Source organism: Seriola aureovittata, chromosome 18, assembly GCF_021018895.1.
Source record: "Seriola aureovittata isolate HTS-2021-v1 ecotype China chromosome 18, ASM2101889v1, whole genome shotgun sequence".
In the NCBI taxonomy this organism is placed as follows: domain Eukaryota; kingdom Metazoa; phylum Chordata; class Actinopteri; order Carangiformes; family Carangidae; genus Seriola; species Seriola aureovittata.
This window is the reverse complement of record NC_079381.1, coordinates 6378441-6402144: the sequence shown is the minus strand read 5'-3', so window position 1 is coordinate 6402144 and position 23704 is coordinate 6378441. Positions and strand designations below refer to the sequence as shown.

The 23704-nt window shown below is 40.2% G+C and overlaps 1 protein-coding gene across 4 annotated transcripts in view; it reads right to left on the bottom strand.

Moving 5' to 3' along the window:
* The window catches only part of lrrtm4l1 (leucine rich repeat transmembrane neuronal 4 like 1), a 57013-nt gene that overhangs the window by 14475 nt on the left and 18834 nt on the right, over positions 1–23704 (bottom strand). For 2 of the 4 annotated variants that reach the window (XR_008830375.1, XR_008830376.1), the window contains exon 2: positions 21810–23506. Coding sequence is in view for 2 of the 4 variants with exons in the window: in XM_056404443.1 (XP_056260418.1) it covers positions 21876–23506 (1631 nt within the window). In the remaining 2 variants the exon portion in view is untranslated. The remainder of the gene's footprint in view (positions 1–21809; positions 23507–23704) is intronic. The other 2 variants (XM_056404443.1, XM_056404442.1) reach the window with 1 other exon arrangement.

The following is a 23704-nucleotide window of genomic DNA, read 5'->3' as shown; positions in this document are numbered from 1 at the left end:
TTGAATAAAAACAAGTTTTTCCATCCTCGAGGCCATCCTGCTTGTATCTGGGAATAGTGGGTCGTAACTAAATAAGAGGTAAAAAAAGCATCAATACGCTGTGTTTACTCCTAGCTGCAAATGTGCCACAGACCTGAAGTCATGTTTTTCTCATTTTCTGTTATTGACTTTTATTTTTCCGCGAGAAAAATTAAATGGAGAAGTGTTAGACAGACTGTAATGACTTGCTGTATGAAATAACCCAATAATAACTAATCAGAGGGAAGAAAAAGTCGCCGTAAATTAGTATTGTGTATTATTTCTGTGGTCAGAGACGGTTCAATTAATCAACATTTTATAAGCATGAATAACTCATTACCAAAGCCACATGCTGGACCCAAGAGTCTGGTCTTTGATTTCATGTAATATAGTGCAAAACTATGCTGCAGCATGTCAGTCTTGCAGAAATATTTGTACCCAGGGATTTTAGAAAGTGTCACTCTATCTTTACTTCCAAAGACTGACTGAGTAAACATCTTTATACGCATATCAAAATCTGTACTTGGTGACTCAGTGCAAATCAATTCAGGCCTGTCCTGATGCAACACAATGCATTCTAATATGATTAAGTATGATAGAATAGTTGTAAACACTTTTATTATTCCATTATTTCTACTGGACAGTATTTTGGCTGCAGGAGGGCATTGTTGGCGTCAGTAAGAGAGAAAGATGTAAATTAAAATGGACTCCTTCATATTGTAATAATCATGATAAAAACCTTTTTAGATGATTCATTACATTCTGTTTGGACAGATATCAGCACAATCTTATTTTACTAGAAGTAAAATAGAAACCAGACGACTCAAATTAAGCCTGCCTTGCTCATTCATAACGTTGTGCTGTGTGTTTCATATAGTGTATATGCAGCGTCTTCAGTAACTGATTCTGACCATGCGGAGCTCTTGAAAATAGTCTATACTGAAAGATTTTGATGGCAGAGTTACAGCTGGCTGTAGGTGAAGTGAACCATTCACAAAAAAGATGCTTCAAAGAAATCACAGGCAGTTAGGAGCCACTTTTAAAATGAAATGCTATAAATATCATCAATCTCAAGTCCTTGTCCAGGAGTTGTCTGCTCATTTAATGGTGATTTGACCTGATTGTGGTGAACTGAAAACTGAACGTATGTAATTCCTCATTATATCTTCATGTGGTGTAAAATTAGACCAAATCCATTTACATGCAATCATCCTAACCGTTTTATTCCTTTAGTACATGTCCACTTCACTGATTTGACATCTTTGTGGACAACGTTCGACTTTGTATTACGAAGAAGGTGGAGGGGTTTTCCTATTCACTTCAACATGTTCAGAAATCTTTGACACTCAGCATCTGGCAACCACTACAAAAATTAAGTTTGATTTATTATTCAACAATGGAAAAGACTGCTTACTTTATTAGCTTCACAACAGCCTCTTCCAAATGACATGAAGTGTAAAATTAGGTAATCAGGCAAACAACTGCTTTTAAGTCGATTACGCAGAACAATTAGTCGATTGGAAGAAAAATAAACCAATTTGTTAGATAAATGAATAATTGTTTTAGTAATTCTCTCTGTCTTAGTTATTCTCACTCATAAATTATAAATGAAATGCATTCATGTAATGCTTTGCTACCTTAGCAGACAAACCACTTTACATCTAATTCACCCATTCACACAAACACTCACACACTGATGACAGCAGAGTTGCCATGCAAGGCACTGGCCTACCAACTGTGAGCAACTTGGGGATTGCCAACCCGGAGATTAAAGATCCCATATTTGACACCTTTCCAGTGTTTCATTAGAAGTTTTGATATCCATAATAAGATACAGTTGTGGTTAAACCCTCTGGAGTCTCAGGCCTGTCAGACACTTTTGAGGTAGTTGGACAATGTCCTGACATTTTTATATATCACACCTATCTACGTAAAAACATTGATGCCAAAGTGCCACATGTGCTTATATTCACCACAAACTCAGCCCCAATAATCGGAGAGCAGTAAGAATGTCAATGTTCTTTTTTTTTGATTAAATCAACTATAAACGTACACTTTTCAAAAACTGATTTTCTGAGATATTTTAAAAAGACACATAATAAACATTTCTGGCCAAGACTTTCCAGGTCTGAACCTCGTAAATATACATTATGTGTACACATAGATTTAGTATTTCAGCAATGTCATGTGGTTTGATTACTAAGGAGTAAGAACCTGGACTGACACTATTTTTTTCAAAGTCAGTGGCTACACGATGAATATTGATGAAGTGGGTGTCAACAAACTGTTAATAGTGTCCCTCCTCACTGTCAAAGGCAATGGCCCATCAGCCTGCAATGTCATCGTGGCGCTCGCTGCTATATCTGCCTGGACAGAAAGTGCAATCACATTAAATTACTGGATTAATATGAAATTTGAACATCTGGCACAAGAATTTCCTTCGGGATGAATTTCTATCTTCTATCTTATTTTCATCGATTCATTTTCAGTCCTCATCAGGATGCCAAGCTTCAAAAACAGTTTCTGTCTGGACATCAGCTGCTTTGCACTTCCAAGGGGTTTTTATTTGTTTTAGATACAGGTCTTGCATCCAGCTGTAGTCTTCACCCTGCAGTCGCCAGCAAACTCAGTTGCAGGAAGTGAAACATGGAACAGAAATATGATGCGATATGATGTGTTGTGCGTGTGCAGAGTTGACGGGGGTGAAATAATTCACTCCCTCGTCAGAAACATCCTCAGCGGGATCGAGTCAGAGCTCAAAAAGGCAATGATCTTCCTTGCTGTCCTCACTGAGGAGTTGTTGTAGACATCTTGTCAATAGGAGTCAAATTTTCACACGGCCTCTTGGCTCGTAATGACACAATGATGACTGCTGAATTATCCTGTCATTATCATATGAATAGCATCATTTGCAAATGAGTGGGCCATCAAGAGTTGCTGTCTGACTCTGAGATTGAAATATGTATGTTGTTCTTTTTATTCCCCTCACATATTTCTACAAAATAAATTCAGTGTCTAACTTTACATTTTAAAGTAGACGGCTTAAGGTTTCGGGGGATGTTTTCATTATGTTTTCGGGTTTTCCGTCCATCCGTAAGTCTATCCCATTCTCGTGAAGCGATATCTCAGTGATGCCATGCCATGATTTCTGACCCCAGGGGGGTTAAGTACCAAAATCCAACTCAATATTGTGTTCTTCTTTGGGCAGTTTTGTTGGTTACCAAACAGCTTCAGGTGCATTACCACCACCTCTGGACTGGAGTAGAGTCGAGAGAAATTAAAGACTGACTGCGTTGCCTTGATAAGATTTGCAATCTGGTCAACAGAAACTCATAGATGTGGCTCAGTGAAAATTAAAGTGTATTAAATCTCATCTGATTTTAGCTCCAGTATGAGATAATTGAAATGACCAGCGTTCAGACCTGGTATTAACATCTGTCCCAGGTGATCCAATCACAAGTGGGCAGCTCTAAGTTCAGGTGTGAACGCATCCAAGATGCATTGAGGACGCATTTGGGATCCGATCACTCAGACCACATTCGGAAATGGTCTTGGCCACATGTGGCCACATTCTTTTAGCAGTGTGAATGCAACCTGCATCCTGGGCCACACTGAAGGACCGCCTACTCAACTGATGTCCTCTGACACAGTCTAATTAGTCCCGCCAAAGCTTCATAATGAACCAACAATATTTCGCTTTTTCAAATGGATAAAACCCGAGACAAGCAATGCATACCTGTTTATTTGCATATAAAGTGGGAAGGTGAGATCTGATCACAAGTGGTCACATGTGGGGATGCATTTCGCAGTCAGATGAGAACTGACAAATTTAGATAATGATAGATTAATGCCAGTTCTGAACAGGGCCATGAAATCACATTTGTGTCCATTCCCACGATTATTTCAGCTCCAGATAACAACCTGTATCTACTCATCTCATTCATGTAATCCGTCCACCCTGGAACAACAATTTTCTCACTCTAGTGTGTACAGGGCATTTGCATTTGAATACAATGGTGCAGATTACATGAAATCACAGGAGACCAGGCTCAGCACAAATGGTGCCTCATTCAGTTATATTTTTTGGCACTTGTTGAGAGAGGGGAAAAGAGTTACTCACACACTTTCCCGCCCCCCAAATCTGAAATGGCTTTGACCTTTTCATCACAAGAGCTGCTTGTCAAAAGATTTCTATTGCTCTGATAAGGATAAGGGTCAGATTGTATTAATTATTTCATGAAATCTTTCCCTATTTCATGACATATAATTTTTTATCTCAGTGCTGCAAAAAAGATATGTCATTTTTCATTTTTTTGTGTAGGTCTGAGGGCTGAAATGTTCATGATCTCTCATTAGTTTCCTGACATCATAAAATTCACATTATACCAAAGATGATGTCTCTAACAATGAAGAGACATGCTATGGAAATTCAAATATATCAGGACTCTGGCTGGGCTCTCTTATTTAATCCAACAAAACTGCACACAGTCTGGTCTTTAGACTACTTGGCCTCTAGTTTCTAGTATCCAGGCCAAAAGGATAAGCATGTTTAATTAAGTTTTATTTTTCCAATTTTGTTTAGCTTAATTAATTCATTAGCTTAATTTCCAACAGTACCCTGCCATGCTGAAACAATGCCAGTAAGAAATATGTGTTTTTCCATGTTAAATGTCTTTGGACACCAGTGGAAACTACAAGGCATGGTTATTGTCTTTCCATCCGTTGTTAAAAGTTCTTCATTCAGATCCTGATCATATGTTCCAAATCATCTCTGACTTCCAGACATAATAGGACTTGATCCCGAAGAACTGCCAGATGGCTCCAGGAGGCATCTTTCTCATTTCCCTCCCTTTCCCACTGGAGTGGCTGTTGACACTTGCCAGAGGGTGCAGTAGTGCAATTAGCACCCCTACTGCAACTACTAGTGACAGTGTCATACTAAATAGCAGGCGTAATTTGACATTTAACAGAAACTGAAATGCAAATCATATCATGATCCTGAATGCGATACCTTGAACTTTTCAAGCGCCCAGGTATGAAACACACGAGGATGTTAACCAATCCGCATTTACTACAATGGAAAAGCTTAAAAACTGGAAATAACTTGTATCTGATGAGTAGACCTGTTAACCAGGAGACGTAGGCTACCCATATTACATACAATAATGACAATAAAAATGGTCACAACTTTACTCTTCAGCATTAAAGGTCCCATATTTTATACTTTCCCATGGTTTTATTTGAAGTGTTGATCCATAAGAAGATTTGCAGTTTTAAGAACAAAAAACCATCTCAGTGTAGTTTACATCTCCTCTCTCAGGCTTCTCCTTGAGCTCTAGTAACAACAAGTCGGTGAACCAATCAGAAGACAGACTTTGAGAGGCTGAGAATAACAATATATAATTGCAGATTTCAGGTAAACACTGAGAGAAACCAAATCCTGCAAGGTTGGATGTTGGGTCCAGGTGGGCGGGGCTTGGGGCATGGCTGAGAGAGGTGACTGTTTTGTTGTGACATCCCAAAGTTACAGAAGTCCTGACAACTCGTTTTAAGGCTCAGTTTCTGAATACAGGCTGTGTGTATTTCTCTGTGAACTGAGCGCTTTGATACTTTCACAGTATTAATATAGAACCTACACCTGCTTTATAATCGAAACAGACTTGGAAATCTCACTTTATACAATATGGGACCTTTAAATAAAAAAACGCAGCTCAACGTTTGTACATAAACTGAACAAAACTTCATGTCAAAACATGTTAAGCTTGGTTTTTAGTAATAATAGTATTTCTATATTCATATTCCATCACTACATTGTCTTTCTTCCAACAGTAAATCCCCCAATTTACAACCCAAGACAGGCCATTGAAAGCAAATCTACATGTGTTTGCTTTTTAAGTGGAGGGCTCCTGTGTGGTGTTGTGTAGTGGGTAACCTCTTAAAGTGTTTCTCACATCATTAGTTTTTACAAGACCCAATTAAGGGAGAATTGAAGGGGAATCATTATATGACTTAATTAATCGTATGTTTAATCGATAGCTCATGCAAAATGGCTGATAAATTGGCAAAAATCTGGCCACATTTGTGGCGCTATATAAATGTGTTATAGCCAATGACTGTATCTTTAAAAAAAAAAAAAGTGTCACAATACTTGTGATTTCAAGTCGATTTTTACATACAGGTGATACAGTGTATAGTATTATAATATATGAGCCAAAACATTATGACCACCCCTGTCTAATGTGCTGTTGATCTGTCACATACTGGCAAAAAAATCACGGACTCTCCACTTATTGTCTGATATATCCCAGACCTTGACATGTTATTTGCGACATCTGTGACTGGTCACAATGTTTTGGCTCATCAGTGTTTGATTGAATTGTGGATATTTTTCAATTGTTTAGTCTATGAAATATAAAGTACAAGGTAACGTCTTCTTGTTGCTTGTTTAGTCTGTTCAACAGTCCAAAGACATTCGGTCTGCAACGATATCAAACTGAGAAAAGCAGCAACCAGTGAACGTTTGGATTTATTCACTTATTTGTTGTTCACCCTTAAGTCTGAAGTCAATGGTGCAGTGCTTCACTGTTATTTTAAGGGCGCATTATAAGATAGTAGCACGCGCCTACATGGGTGGGTGCACAACTCACTGAACTATACGCACACACACACACAGACACACATACACAACACAACACAACGCAACGCAACACAGGTGCCCCGCTGATACTGAAATGGGGCGGAAGAGACAGTATGTATGGTTTCCTGGCCTACTTGCTTTTCGTTGTAGTAAATAAAACTTTCAGCCATAATTCTATTTTCCCCAGGGAATGTGAGAAATGGGGGGAGGGGACAGTCAATAAGGGGGGGGAGAGACAGGGAGAACGCTGCAAGCCATAAACAGCTGTTTCTGCACGCCTCCCCCTCCGACAGAGATCGGCTTCCTCTGCAGAGAGGCGATCTTTCGTACTACAAGGCAAATCCCCCGTTATAATAGCAATCTGCAAAGCTCCAAGCACACATGGCTTTTTAAGAGAATGGGAGATTGCACTCTGATTGGTTTATTGCATATTGGGCCTAAAACACCCAACACCTCCATGCTTAATTAAAAAAACAACCCTTTTGAACCATGCACCTGGTGCTGTGGCCATTTTTCCCACTGTTAAACTAGCAAAAGTGCATATCGACACGCCCTAAATGCACTTGCCCCATGCACTTTATACAATGTGCATAGATCCTTACAATATAGAGCCCAATGTGTTGATGTTAGTAGTTATCTGTTTGAGTGGGTTACTTCCCCGTATGCATCCCATCTGAACTTACACGCAGTCTTACACAACTTACAAGACTGCGTGCAACAACTTGCACAGCTTGACACAATATCACCACATGACTTTTGTGGCAGTTTTATTTCTGTTGCTTCCACTTCCATTTTAATGAAATGGTCCTCATTCGCTACACTGCCTGCCTTTTCCCAACCAGGGACACAGCAACCAATGAGCAACTACCAGTGGCGTGCTGACCAGTTTAAACTAAGAATAGACATCAAGTACAATGATACTACAGAGGAGGCAATATCTCTCCTCATGTCTTTTTTGTGCATGTTCTTTTGTGCATGTGCTTGGTGGATAACGCTGGGGTCTGACGAATGACTAGCTATAGCTAGCTACAGTCAAACGTACTTGTCAAAACGCCCTTGACTCAGCCGCCACTGTTCAGACATTATTTATGCATTACACATTATTATACGCGTGCATGTGAAAACTGTACAATAGTCGATATTTTTTTCTTCCAAAGCGTAAAGTGTACGTAGAGAGGTGGGAGTAACAAGTAAACAAGCTAATTACACACACATTTATCATCTCAAATCAGTGTTAGTTGTCTAACTAATCACCTTGATCAACATGTGAGACAATAAAGGGTTTATTGTGGAGCAGCTTTTGATAAGGAAAGCGTTCACATATTCAATTTACTTATTTACAGTTAACCATGTAACATGTTTTAGTTGTCATATTAATATATTTTTTTAATATACTTTTGATATCTTTACTGTCCGTTCAAAGGAATCATCCAAATACTTCTTCAGCCAGGAAGGAGAAAGGTGATGTCCAGTGCAGAAAGATGCAGGCAGCACAGAATCACTTAAGAGATTTGCTACTACTACTGTCATGAGAAGGTATGTTTTAGTCTGTTTCATTTCTCTTGGCATTGTAGTAAACAGCTGAATCGCACATTAAGATGGTGGTTTGTGGGTAGGACCGGGTGGGGTGGGGCGGCAGCTGGTTCTTTGGCTTTGCTTGCCTATCCGTAAAAGTCACTGCACGCATGTGGCACATTAGGTACGTGTAAACAATTTAATCCAACGTCCAAAGTGTTGTGAAAAGGGATTTACACGTTGTTCATCAGTCTACGGACGATAATCAAAACCTTTTCCACTTACACTAAAAATAGAACCAGCGGATGGTCAAAACTTTAGCGGAAAAAACACAACTTTTCCCAACATTTTTTTCATTTCATGACAACGGCATAAAATGTAAACTTTTCAAACTAACAGGTCATATAAGTATAAGCGCAACTTTAGGCGGCATTACTGTGTTCTACTAAGAGGAGTGGCCTCTGTGGGTGGCTGCTGCATTATTCTAGCAAATGAATACCATGCCTATAGGGCACCATTAAAAAATATGTGATCTCCACAAATGTCTCTGCTCCCCTCTGAAAACCACACTTTAATAATTCAAACATTTGCAGAGAAAGAACCCGAGCCATGTGAAATTAAAATGAATGTGACAAGGGACGAAAACATACTGCAAATACAGTATACTTTCAGCACATGAAGCAACTTCCAGCAAAAGATCAAGACATGACAAGGCCATAAAGTATAGACCGTGTTGTACAATAATATGTGATTCTGATAATATTGGCAATTTGGATGAAAACTCCAGAAAAACAATACTACATATTTTGCCAGAAACAGGGTAGACAGTGTTTCAAAATTACAAGGACAAAGTCAAAAGACAAAGTCAAAAGGACAAGAGAATGTCTGTCCGATGCACCTGGTCTGATGAGAAAAAGCAAATATTTTCTAACTTGTATTGAATAGATGTGTTTTTCCTTAATAGGCCTGGAGCATAAAACAAAGACTCGTGCCAATTCAGAGTATAAACTACTGACTAAGGGCTGATATTGTCAAAGAAATCACATATAATCAGACTCTAAATTACTTTTTAAACCCTCTCTATCATGATGAAAAGAAGGAGCATTTAAGGGCTTTTATGTGTACTTCCTAACTATTTCAAGACCCATGAAGTGCTTTACGTCTCGCAGAGACGGCTTTGTCCTAGCCCTTCATAAAAAGGGTGGACGAGTTATTACTCTAAGCCTCCTACAGTCACGCTCTCTCTGCATCTGAGTGATTTCATGCCACTTCTTGCCTGATTTCACATTATCCACCAATTTGAAAATGGTGTAAATAAAAAGTAAAGCTGTGAAAAAAAGTCTGCAAAAGGCAGTATGAGGCCAAATTACAATTTCAAAAAGCCCGATCCGACTCCTCCACATGGCTTGTTTTGTCCGACCAACAGTCTCAAAACTCTTTACTTACTACTTCCTTACTTTACTTACTCCAATTTACTGAGTACCACATGACAAAGACAAAGACGAGCAGCAAATCCCTCAAATTTGGAAGCTGGATCTTGACATCACTGAAATTTAAACTGTCAAACCAGATGATCGGTATTGGTATTGGCGGCAAAAAAACAGGATTGTGGCATCCAGATGTGTCCTGGATCCCCATCTGATAAGATTTTTGCTTTTAGATGTTGTATTACAGAAAGTGTTTGAAACCCATGACATGTCATTGTTAAAAAACAATGAAAGTCTATTTAGTCATACGTTCTGTCACTGTTATACTTATGGATAGAATTACAGTGAAAATAACTTTTTGATGCGGACCTCCAGGAACCCCCTTCAAGAACCCCTGGACCCACACTTTGAGAACCGTTGATCTACTTAATGAATTGTTTTAGCTGCACACAGGAGGAGTGATGACAGCAACTGATAACCCTTTCAACATTATCCAAGTCTTATAATCAAAAGAAATTCAAACCTCCACTCATCTGTCACAGCACAACATCACAGGTTGACTGCTTTGTAAAGACCCAGCGTGAGCTTGTGTAGGCAGGTGTGTTGTTCACTTTAATTACACTTATCTGAGTAGTGCAGTCATGTCACAAAACCGCTAGTTACACTTATTCGCATTCAGTATCAGCACATTTTAGCTTGTGTGTGTATTAGTGTCAGCTTTGCAGATATCAAGACTGAGGCAGAAATGAGATGTTTGTGTGTTTTCGACAGAACAAGTGAAGGTGGGTGGGTTGATGCTACTGTTATCTGAGGATGAAGAATACAGCGGCTGCCAAAGCCCGCGGTAAAAGGAAGAGGGGGGCAGGTAAGAGATTATAAAATTCAATTTAGGGCAATAGAGGGGGTGGATCTTTTATATAAGGTGCCACTGAGCTGTTTTCCCCTTTTCAGTCTGAGACACAAACACATACGCATGCACATACACACACACTAGGAAAAAATCGGCCGTAGAATCTTCTCTCTGTGTTTTTGTTGTGATATCCAGTAAAAAAGGAAGATCCCTATTTGTCTTAGCTGCAGGGCCAAGGCAGGCTGCAGATGCTGCTAATAATACACTGCTCATTGGGGTTTTGTGTTGAGTGTGTATGACTGTATTGCTGCATATTCGATAGGGAGGAGCGCCTCGGGTAAAGAGCCACATTTACAACATTTTAGTACATGCATCACCACCCAGCACAGCCTCTGTAGGGAGGAGTTCTTCTGAGAATGACCCAGCAATCGAGGAAGAGTGCATGAAATTGCACCTCGGAGATAGTCGAGAGATTGTTCCACTGAATAAGTGGAAAAACTTCTCACCGAGGGGGTTTGCCGGCACTGTCGTCTGAGCGGCTATATTCCCACCATCCACACTTTTAAACGACCAAAAACGAAGATGTTTTATTTTTGTTTTGTCAGACAGAAAAACACTTGAGGCAACCAATGAAAAGCATAGATCTTGCCCTCATTACCCCCCCCCCACGCTGTCATTAATAGCGGTTCATTTATTGGCTGACAGGAGCAGCATGTTCTTGCTCCCACTCAAGTGTAACACACTGGGAGTTTAGAAACACCATCGACCAGTAACAGAAAGATTTCTATCAACCATTAAAAAAACCTCTTAATAATTAATTCTTTTAAAACTCCATCTTGTTTGATCACAGAAATGATGAATTCAATAATTTAAGACCAGAGAGGATTTGGTGATACACACATTAAAAGCTGCTGCTTCGTTGTCGGCAAGGAAGAATTTGGAGGAGGGGGGCAAATGACTTCACTGGAATCTGGAATATGAGACCTACTGTATATTCACTGAGATCTCTCTCCGCCTGCTTGCACTTAAGCTCTTAATGGTTCCTTAAAACTGATGAGGTAAAGGGGAGAGGGAGCGGAAAATGAAAGTGTTCTTCTAAATGGTTTTTGGAGGAATGCCTGTCAAGTGGAACGGGACTGGAGGGGAAATTAGCCAGGGGACATGCAAAGTGAGCACTGTGGCTGGCTGTGTGACATCCTTCTCTCTTCAAAGCTGTCTGGGGGGGGGGGGGGGGGGGGGGGGGGGGGGGCAATATCTCGGAGATGCAGGGAGTGCTTGAGGAAAAGACCAGAGAGAGACGGTGAACTGGCAAATCTATTTTCTCTGTCTCTCGCAAGGGACAATCACAACCTCAGTTACCCAGTGCTGATTTCTTAAGACTGTGTTTGTGATTGTTTTTGCCATGAAATTATTTCTATCTGTTCACTGGTCTGTACAAAGCTGTACATGTTGCTGTTGGATATCAACCATCTCTCATACTGATCCATGGCTGTGGACCGTGGCCTTTGTAAAAGTCAAATAAAAGCCTGAAACACATTACACAACATTAAACACAATTATTTCCAATTCTTTTTTTTTTCTCAGCAGCCCATTATCCTTATGAGGCCACACATGCAAAGTGTGACAGTATAAGGCAATGCCATCTCCTAGAAATGATGCTTGTAAACAACTAAACTGCTTTCCCAATGACATTAAATTGAGGGACTTTTTTTGATGATCGAAGCCCTTGCATTTATTAACGGTAGTGGAGTCACCAGGACATGGTTGGAGTGGAAGCGGACATATAAAGAGCCTGTCTGTCTGACTGATGTTCGCAACCAAAGGCCTGTTTGCGGTTAGGTTTAGTCAACAAAAACTATTTGGTTAAGGTTAGGGGAAGATTGTGGCTTTTGTTAAATGACTGCTCAAAATATGACTTCAGAGCATTATTTGCCTTGACCAGACTTGGCCTATTGCACTTGAGCATCAACAGCCTTTTCCCGGCGAGACATGAAATTTGCCCTCTGCTGAAACGGCAAGGTTGCCATTTTTATTTTTTTTACGGAGACATAGCTTGAGGACTCTATTCCTGACTTTAACATTGAAAACTATACAGTGTTCTAAAGAGGGCTTAATGTCCACCAGGTCAAAATGATTTTTACCAGCTCTGACAGTTGTGTGTATAAAGCCTTAAGCATTTCTATGAATGGCCATTATCAGTTGATTAATGAATCCAGGGTTACGACGACTACTCAAACCATTACTGTGTTTCTTGTGTCAGACAGGATAAGAATTACTAATAGTATTGTCAATAATTGCAGTCTTATTGATCATATTTAAATGTTTGTAAATGGGAAAACATATGGAAATGTTTTTAGATACAACAATACAGTAAGAATAAGATTACTTAAAAATCATAATAAAGCTGCTCTCATCAAGGTGGCCAGAGGCTAAAAAGTAATTCTTTAATGAAAAAAACTGAGCATTGAAAGGATCCACAAAAGCTTTGAAAACCCTTGAAGGACTTAAGATATTGCAAGGGTTCAAAGTAGTAGTAAAAGTATTAGCTAAAGACAAGATCCTTTTGTAAAGAGTGAAGTGAAATGACATTTTAGATGTTTATTTTACAGAGACATCCTTGTTATTCTGGCTTTTATAATGAGAGTCAGGTGCCGACCTACATATATATATATATATATATATATATATATATATAAAATAAAGCCAGTAGAAATGCTCCTTAAATAGCTGATATAATTAATCTGTCAAATTGAACAGGGAAAAGTTTCAACTGATTTTAAAAGTGCCTGAGTTATCCCACTCTAAAAGAAAATTGGATAAAGGAAACTATAGGACGGGTTCAATTTTATGCGTGTTCTCAAGTCATTGAGAGGATCATTCATGAACAGAATGAAGAATATATAAGGAGTCAAATTATATTGTATGAGTTATAGTAAGGACTTAGAAAAACTTGCATTGTACTGTGAACATCAGGAAGGACGTAGACTAAGGTAAGCTCTATGGCATGGTCCTGCTTAAGCTCCAAAAGTCCTTTGTTACAGTCGAGCACAGGGATCTTGTTGTATACGATTAAGAGCTACAGCAGCCTTCAAATGGATTCAGTCCTATCTGACAGGTGCGTATCAAAATTTGACATCTTTCTGGTTCAAAGCCCATAAATTGTGAGGTCCCTCAGGGGAGTATCCTGGCCATTACTCTTTTTATTGTGGCTTAGAGCTCTTCATGTGACCTCTTTCTTTATGTGGATGATGCTGTTTTGATAACTAAACTTCAGTAAAAGTAGGTCAAACAGTTATCCTCACTAAAACTACTGTTAATTATTTAGGTTGTATCTTCAATAGTCAGATCTCAGCAAAGGCCGTGTCACAAAAAGCAGAAAGGAAAGTATAACGTCAAAAATTCTGGCCTGGGATTTAGTTCAATGTCACTTTGAGTGTTGTATGTTGTATGTTGGTACAATAGTCATTTTCTAACTTTTCTAACTAGGAATGCACAGAAATATTTTTAGACAGCATTCAGCATTGAAAGCATCCACAAAAGCTTTTGAAAGCCCTTGAAGGACTTTTAGCAAGAGTTTAAAAACTGAGCCCACTCCTATTCGCAAAAAATTAAATCCTTATTGAAAGAGTTACGTCAAATGAAATTTTGATGTTTATTCTACAACAGTTGCAAGTAATCTAAATGAGGAGGTTCTGCGTCATTCTGACTTTTACAATGAAAGTCAGGTGCAGAGTTGTCACTCACTATGTGGTATTAAAAAAAAAAGTTCACTGTTCAAGATTCAGTTGAAACCTGTATTTTGACGCAGCCAAGCTCTGCAGTATGGTCCGGCTTGAGCTACAAAAGTCCTTTCACACTGTTGACTATGGGATCTTGCTATATACAGTTAAGAGCCTTAAGCAGCCTTCAAATAGATTCAGTCCTATCTTACAGGTGGGTATCAAAATTAGTGCTTTTGCTGTTTTCAACCCATAATTTGTCAGGTCTCTCAAAGAGTATCCTGGGGCCATTATTCTTTTTATTGTGGCCTAAAACCTTCCTCTTCATGTGACCTCTCGGTTTATGCAGATGATGCTGTTTTGGTAAGGTTTCATAAAAATAAAACTTCTGTGGAAAATTTGCTGAGTGGCGCGGTGGAGAAGATTGTTGATTTGCTGTCTGATGATAAACCTTCTCTTCATTTAGGGAAAACTCAGACCAATCTATTTGGGTCATGAGTCAAGCTAAGACAGTTTCAGTAAAGATAGGTCAAACGTCATACTGACGAAAACCACTGTTAATTATTGAGGTTGTATCTTGGATAGTCAGCTCTCAGCAAAGGCCGTGACACTAAAAGCACCCAGAAAGGAAAGCAGTCCTGCTTGATAGTGTGACATAAGAAATTCTGTCCTGGGTTTTAGTTCAGTGTCACATTGATTACAGTATGTTGCCACCTTCTGGTACAGCAGTTGTCCCAACTCATTAGAAACAACTGCAGACTGCCCAAAACAAGCTTATTAGGTTTATCTCCAAAAGGTTCTCCTTGAACACATCCAGATCTGACACACACAGTGGAGAGAGAAATTATCCAAATGAAGTCAGGTCTCACTTTCAAAGCGGTAAAGAACACAGCTCCTGGTTATTAACTGTCCAAGGGGTAGTTTAACTAAAGTTATCCCTTTTAGTTTAAGAGTTTCATTGGCAAAAATAAATTTTTATATATAATATTTGGTAAAGAAATAGTTGATGACCATCAGTCTCTCTGTCTTGACGATTTGTTTGTATCTTTATTCATTTATTTGCGATTACATGTGTTTTGACCTGTCTTGTCTGACTTGAATATCAGCCATTTTACCCCCCCCCCTTTAACCCTTGAGAGGACCACAATGGAAATAAGGTTTTTAGCTTCATTGTGTTTTTATCTTCATCACTTTAAATCTGTTAGTCAGGAAGTATAAAGCAGAACATCTTTAAGCTCCATTTGCTGGTAGAAAGTGAGCCATTTATGCTTAGAAAATGACAGACATGTAACACTTCCAGCAATAATATCCAAGTGTTCTTTTGAGTAACTGTGGTTGAAATACAGCCAGGTAACACTTAAGCACTACAGGACCTTGCAGGGTTTAAAATACCATGGATTATGTTTTTTTCCCCAATGCATGCACTACTTTTCTAGACGCATTTCTTTTTTCTTAATTACTAACCTAGTTAATCAGTAAAGCACGACCCACCGCGAGAATCTATAGTATATAAATAGTATTGCTTGGATAGATCTACGGTACAGCATTAGTCATTGAATAGAAAAATTGACTATTGAGTCGAGCAATAGTGGACGATAAAATGGTGTGATCTAACATGTTCATATTGAAACCATACTATACCACTGAATGTTTAATTGTCATATTTGAAAGCTAGACATGGTTCACCCACATGAATGTTTTCACTTGTGTCTCTGATTAGACCTCTTGTAATGACTGTGTGGGCGTGTGCGGACTGTGCTTGATTGACATTTTTCTGACTGAGTAATGCTGCACTTACACTGTGACAGCAGAATGGGCAAAACACACAGTTGTTACAACCCTTACTCCAGGATGGTTAAACCAGTTTCTAGCACTAGATGGTTCATGTAAAAAAGGCTCTGCGAGTTCCTGTTCAATTCGATTCTGATTCTTGGTGTCACAATTCAATTCTGAATAGAGAAGGTGGGACCATTTCCAGGCTGTTATTCCAGCGCCCTCTGTGCCAAACCACTCAGTGAAGTTCAAGTCCACTGAAATGCAAATTGAAATTAGGTCACTGTCACTGTCTGTCCCAACAGAAAGAAGCAGAGAAAAGTGCGTGGGAGTAGACGGCTTTGTGTTTCAAGTTAAAAGCAATAATGAAATGAGAGTGTTTGCGGTGATTTACTGGCTGCCACCACAGGCTAAATGTCTTCTGTCAAACCAAAGTGTTGGCCTCTGTTTTTAAAGGCAAATCCATCGTTATCCAGAACTTTGTTTGGACACAGATCCGTTGACAGACTCTGGACTGCCTAATCAGAGTTGGCTCCGACACTTGCCTTCTTTGAAGATTAACTCCACCACTATTGATGATTTGAATCAATCACAGTATTGCCATCACCCCTATTTTTAAGCCACTGTTAATTATGTGAGTTACAATCACAACTCTGGCTCTGGTGTTTTGAAAATTGCACCCTTCTAAATCACAATTTCAATACTAAAACAATTAATAATTCCAACCTACCAAATATAAACAATATAGCTGATTGGATTAGCATTGGATTAGCCAGAGCTGATGGCTTTGTGGTTATTTCGGGAGCAGTTTGTTCATACTTCTGTTCTTTTCTCCAAGTGGGAAGATATTGTAGCTGTCAGAAATTCCCAATAACCCCTCTTCTCAAGAAAGCCAGAACTGTATTTCCCATTCAACTGCTCATATTTATATTCTGCACAGTTGTGAGTGCAGCATTAGTGAATGGATTTAGGTGATCTCAGCAAACATAGCTGCATCCAACTTCAACCTGAGCGGAAGTCTAATCAGCCAGAGTAAAAATGATAACACTCGCCTGGGTTTGCAGGAGCTTTTGAGTTCCCAGCGTCTAAACCTATAAAAAAAACCAAAGTGAAAGAGACAGAGAACTGTTCAACCCTTTTTTCCAGCCGGGCTCGGACACCATTCTGTGCCGCTCTCGACAATACCTCACAGAACCCCTAGCTACAGCAGGGTAAAATTGTGTGCTGGCGTTCGTTCTTCCACATTGCCGTCCACAGGGACCGGTGGCTTTGTGCGGAGACATAATGAAAGGCACGGCCAGCTGTGCCGACCAGCAAGATGGCACTTTCAAAGTAAGCCAGTCTGATGCCAGATTTTCAATTATTAAACACCTGAAATAAGCTACAGTCTAGAGCCCCCCCCCCCCCCCGAAACAAAAAAAAAAACTGTAGACACCCATCAGTGATGCTGAAAAGGAGAGATTGTTTTTGGCATAATGAGATTTGGATTATAGTTATGTAGCTAGAGACAATACTTGCTGATGCTGATTGCTACAGAAATATTTGCAGTGCCGTGAGAAAACCACAACAGCACTTTCGTTGTGCAGCAAACTGCAGTTAAGCTGTGTATTGGTGCCAGATGTTTGACTAACACAGCAGACAGCATAAACCTGGGTCTCACAGCCTTTTCTCAGCCTGTCTTCAGGTTCAAAAATAAATTGGCGTGCCATCATGTGAATTTGTTGATGACATATTATATTTAGCACAGCGCATGGCAGCAGCTTCAAGTTTATTATACATTAATGACAGGTTTGGAACAAATCTTATTTATTTATGTTTCTTTTTTTTTTTTTTTTTTCAAAGACATCAATCATATCATTCTTATGTTTTGGACCCATTCTAGAAAGCAGCTAGTTTGGATGCCACAGATGACTTTGAAATGTAGATAATCACAATATAAATTTTCTGCCATGGTTTTGTTTTTTACCCACGTCCCAGAGGGATTGCAGAGAAGAAGGCAGATAAGTCTTTGAATTCAGAGACGCACTAAATTAACCTCCTACGTTCTTTTCTACAGTGACAGTGACACTGCCATAACCTCTGCCTCCTGTCAATGCCGCGCCGATGCCATGACAGTCACCGTATTAGGGGTCAAAGTTAAATTAAGCTGAACTTTGGCTGCAAAACTGCAAAAATCAAGACAATGAAAATAATGGCCTTGCTCAACTTGCAGTTTAAGGGTCTCTGATGAGCCCCACATATCAAGCAAGCAAACAATAACAGTGATTTTTGCTCTCTGTTTGCATGCACAATGCACAAGCCCCAGCTTTGCTCATTCTGAGGAGGCTGCAGCTCTCTGGCGAGTGGCTCTCAGAACAGGGCAGATGTCAGTGAACATGCTCATGAACCTGGTTCTGTGATTTAAAAAAAAAAAAAAAAGAAAGACGATCATTCTTTTATGAGTTTTTGGATGACAATGGAGTTTCACAGCATAGGCGTTTAGATCAAGCTGCACCTCATCTCGAAGCATAAAGTTTTCCTCTGCAAACTTTTCATTAAAAAAAAATTTTAAAAAAAATCTAAACTTCTTCGCCTTCTCATGAGTTGAAATTGAAACAAGAAATAAGTTAAGTGGAACTGCTGAATTGCTGAGAGGAGGCAAAACTTTCTGCATGAAGAGCAGCCTAATTGGCTTTAAATTTAACACTGGTTTTGCCCCTTAACCACCACTGGACTGTACCTTTTGAAGTGCTCATTCACTTGAACAGAGCACCTAGAAAACAGTGACTGATTGCTTAATTAGCTGCTACCTTACGAAATCATATGCATACAAATTGTGAGCACAAATTGCAGTTTCATGAATGGGAATGCCTCACTGAGGCACTTTCTACAGGCAATTTCTTTCAGTTGTGCATCGTGAAACCTCAGAATACTGCTCTTTGCCACTACCTTTTCAGATTGCTTATACATTACCCTTATAATCACAATCTCCACAAACCCTACAGTCCCATTACAGAGGTAAATGGTGGGGCTTATCATTTAAGTAGACTAGGTGTCAAGCTTTCTGTCTGATAACAGAACATGAAGAAGGATGTGACAAAATATTGCAGTAACTGCATGTTAGAAGCTTGAGAACATGTTTTACCATTAGATGTGAAAAGGTAAAAGCTGGAAGTGCTCCTTTGTCAATATCAGAGACTTCTGACTCAGAGAACAGACTTGACTTGGTTGACTTGCTTTAAATTTATCTGACCTTCACTTAATGCTGCAATACTGACAGGACCCATCAAATAAAATATCTGCTGCGCTGCACATAATCAGTTATCCCTGTTGAATACTTTTATCTTTAATGCCTTTTTTTGGTGAAGTAAAAACTTCAGTGAGATACAGTAGGACTGGGTGATATGACTTCAAATAAATATCAGGATTATTTCAAACTTTTACCTCGATTGCGATTAATGAACGATTACTTTGGCACTTATAGTTGTCTCACTCCTCATGGCTGCGTTAGGTGATCTAGATATTCGGCGTCTCACCTGTTTTTCACACGTAGCAACGCGTGGTTCAAAGCAAAAATAGACAGGGAAAAGTCCTGCTGATAGCAATATTGACAACACACAAGTAATATTACGTAAAACTGACACCTTTCACTATGGTTTGAATGTCTAGGCCAGTGGTTCTCAACCTTTTCCGACTAATGGCCCACTCAAAAGATCTCAAACGCGTTGGCGGCACCACATCCGACCCCATAACAATACAGAGGCTTAATAATACATTTTCAGAGCACTTTTTATTCTAATGATAACAACCGAACATTCAGGACTGAACTGAAAGATCATTTAGTTTTAAAACACTCAGAAACATTATTTTTTGGTGGCCCCACGGAATTGGGAGCACTGGTCTTGGCTGTATCTGAATCTGTCCTAGACATGAAAATATATAAATATTTTTTAAATCGTTGTTTTACCATTTTAGCAACTACTTGTGGAGACAGTGGATGCCACATGAACTACATAGTCATAACAGAAACCCTATGCAGACTATAATTATATTATGTCAATAACAAGTGAAGGGCAGTATTTTATCGGTGCGTGTGCTCTCTCTCTCTCTCTGTGTGTGTGTGTGTGTGTGTGTCTTGCTCTGAACAAGGGTAAAAAAGGTTAATCAGGTTTATAATGAAAAGAAATCCAACATTTGAGTATGGACGGCCTTATCCAAGGCAAACTCAATGTACAGAGATAGAGCTGGCAGCAGAAACGCAGCCTGTCTGGACACAAACACACACACACACACACACACGTGCAAGCTGCAGCATGTTAGCAATGCAGCCGCCGCGCACACGCAAAACCGTGCAGCGTGTTCAGAGCGCCAGAGGATCGGTGTCATCCATATCACCAGCTTCGCTTTAAATGAACGCAGACTAATGTTAGTTGGATGGGGCGGCGGCACGTGACTGAACACGAGGTAGTATTTTTTTAAGGGGACAGTTCATGAATGTATGCGCTGTGGAAAGTATTGACCAAATGAACCAACATGAGAGTGAGAGCTTCTAATTGTCCGTTTTGATACTTGCGTTAATTGCCCGGGCAGTAATTTGTCTGGAAGATTCATTTCAAATGTTCATGTAAGTAGTAAATCTTTTTCTAATTGCCATTTGTATAATATACTGTAACTTCACAATAGTGAGATAATGAAGGCTTTGAACGCTATGTTCAGAACGTAGATTTTGAGTCTCTATGAAAAGGAGTCAAAGCAACTGTTATTTCATGCAATAAGAAGATAAATTGCTATTTGAGGTGGTATAAGATCCTTTGGTGTCAGATATTTTGCCGTCTTTTTATTTGACATCTTTTTAAACAACATATTTAGCAAGCAGTGTTTTAATTACCTTTCTAGACCCATTGCTGAAGCTGTCATAATTATGCATTATTTATACAATTATGACCCATGATTCTGAGTTTTCACGCCACGAGAGATCCACATTTAAGCCAAATCATAAGATTTTTGGGTTGGTCTGTAAGATTAACATTAAATCTCCCCACACAGCTGAGGAGGTGCGCACTGTTCCAGACAAAACTCAGTTTAACACCGAAGGGCGGTTACAGTCTACATCACAAACCTTAGTGTCCTATAATTGATGTTCAGCCTTGTAATGAACAAGTTCTTTGTTTAATTAGACATTTTAAACACTGCAATTCAAGCAAAGCTTCTGATCCATACCAGTGCACCTCATCAACACTTGCTGTGGATGTTGCACAAACTGATAATGTTGTGTCTTACAACAAGCGTAATAGAGTTATGGCAGTCTGAAAGTTAGCACTGATAAAATAAAATGAATATTCCCAGCAAAATAAATTCTGCGTATAATGTAGCAGTGCACACATCCATCCTCCCCTCCCCCAAAACACACATACAAACACAAACGCCACACATATTCCTTCAACATGTGTGAGCCATGCCATGCTGCTGTGGAGTGGTGTCTGTGAAATAGTTAGACGGTGTCCAATTAGTCACGGTCCCCCTTAGTGGATTCACCATGAGCAACGATTTTGAAAAGGTGTAAGAATTTAGATAACAAATAATACCGAGATGAATAGTGTGTTGCAGAGCAGCAATTAAAGCCACACTCTATTAATCTCAGAGAACACAAAAGTCAGTATTGCATTATAGTCATATTGCGATCCTCTGAACCCCGAGGTGTAGATTGCTTCCACTGGATCAGATTAGCTGTCTTCGAGTTTCCACTTTTAGGTTCAATTTAAGAATAAAAACCTGAATAATTGGAGACATCTAACATTTGAAGTCAAGCGTGTTATGAACAAAAAATCAAGGGGTGCTTAGCTGGGATTCAACAGTGTCTTTTTAGAGGGAATACTTGATAAAAGATTTACCTCTGTGTTGAGCCTTTGTATTTTGATTTTGAGTTTTTATTTTTAGGCTGATGCGATGGATCATACCTCACACTCCCTGGAGCCAGAAATTGTGCAAGTGCAGGAACCAGTGCCATTGCCTAGAACCTCCAATGCTTCCGGTGTGGCAGCAGGGTTGTAGCTCATGTAATACTCTTGGAGCTGGGAGCTCAGGTTCTGCTCTGGCTCTGGACTCTTTTTGCGACGCTTCCGCCCCACCATGGATCGCTGCTGCAGCAACCTGGTTGCACCCGGGTAGCGCCGCCACAACACATAGATAATTGTCAAGATTAGGGACATGGTGAAGAAGAGTGCCACACTGCCCACCACCACCTTATGCAGAGTCATGTGCTCCACCTCTGGGGGTGGTGTGTGAGTGGGTCGAGTGCGAGCGACTGAGTCTCTAGGGTTTTTGCTCATATGCCCCGGAAAAGTAGGATGAGGGATAGGTTGAGGTCTGAACGGTGGGGGGGGACCAAAGGTGCTGCTTGGTGGCATGGGTGGAGAGCTGCTAGTCGGGGCAAAGGTTGGTTCAGCAGTGGCTTCAGAAATGAGCTCTGACGTTGGTGAGGGTGTTTCAGTCAGAACGTAATCAGTCTCCTCACAAATACCGTGGTTCCTCGTGGCCTCCATGATTTTTTCTCCCTGGAGATACTTTGGGCTGCTGCATATCATAGTGGTGTCTTTACTTCCCCGAAAATTTCTCAACCAAGCCACAAGGGGGCATATGCCAGTCCCACAATCCCACATGTTCCCAGCAAGGCTGATGGAGGTCAGCGAGATCCATGCCGACACCGCCTCCTGAGACACGTTAGACAGTTTGTTGGATTCCAGGTTGAGGACTTGAAGGTTGGGCAAGCAGTGAAACACAGCTGGGTCCAGGGTCTGGATTTCATTTCCTGAAAGATCAAGTTTCTGCAGCGTATACCAAGTCCAGGGAAGGCCCTGGTTTACCACCCGAATGCGGTTCCACTGCAGATACAGTGATCTCAGGTTGGCTAAGCGCGGAAACAGAAAAAAGTTGATCCGTGAGAACTGGTTGTGCTCCAGGTGCAATTCCATCAGCTTCTGTAGGCCCAAAAAGGTGGTGCGGGTGAGAGCCTTGATTCGATTGTAGCCCAAATCAAGAAACTCCAAACTTCGGCACTCGAGGAACGCTCGAATCGGGATGTTGGAGAGACCGTTTGAGCGTAGGTGTAGGTTTTGCAGCTTGCGTAAGCCATGGAATTGACCTGGCTGCAGGATTTCCAGTTTGTTGTAGGACAAGTCCAGACTGCGAAGATTAGGAATCCCGTGGAATGTAGAATTGTGCAGGGATTTGATCCTGTTGGAGCTCAGTATCAGCTCTTTAAGCCTGCGGACCCCCTGGAATGCTCGACTGTCAACAGCTGAAATCTGATTGTGGTCCAAGTATATCCAGAGAAGCTGGCTGAGGTGGGCGAATTGATATGGTAGCAGGGTGTGCAGTTCATTGTAGCGCAGGGAGAGGCCCTGGCAGCCAATTGAGATGTTTTCTGGTACATCTATGAAGCCAGATGAATCACAATGGACAGTTTTCCCCTCACATCTGCAGCTATTGGGGCAGGTGCGCTCGCCAAAGCTGAACAGCAGGGGAGCCCGCAAGAGGAGGAGGAGAGGAAAGAGGAGGTGTGTCAGTCGTCCATCACACAGCAGTGGACCTGTAAGAGAATATGAGACAGGAATTTACTAAAGATTAAATCACATTTTGAGGAAGTATTTGCAAATAAACCATGGACAAAACAAAAATTCAGCATCGCAAAACTGATTCACAACTTGTGAGAAATCATTTAAAGTCTTGCCAGAAGAGCTGAATCAATTGAATAATAATAAAAATAAATAAATAGATGAAGGTTATG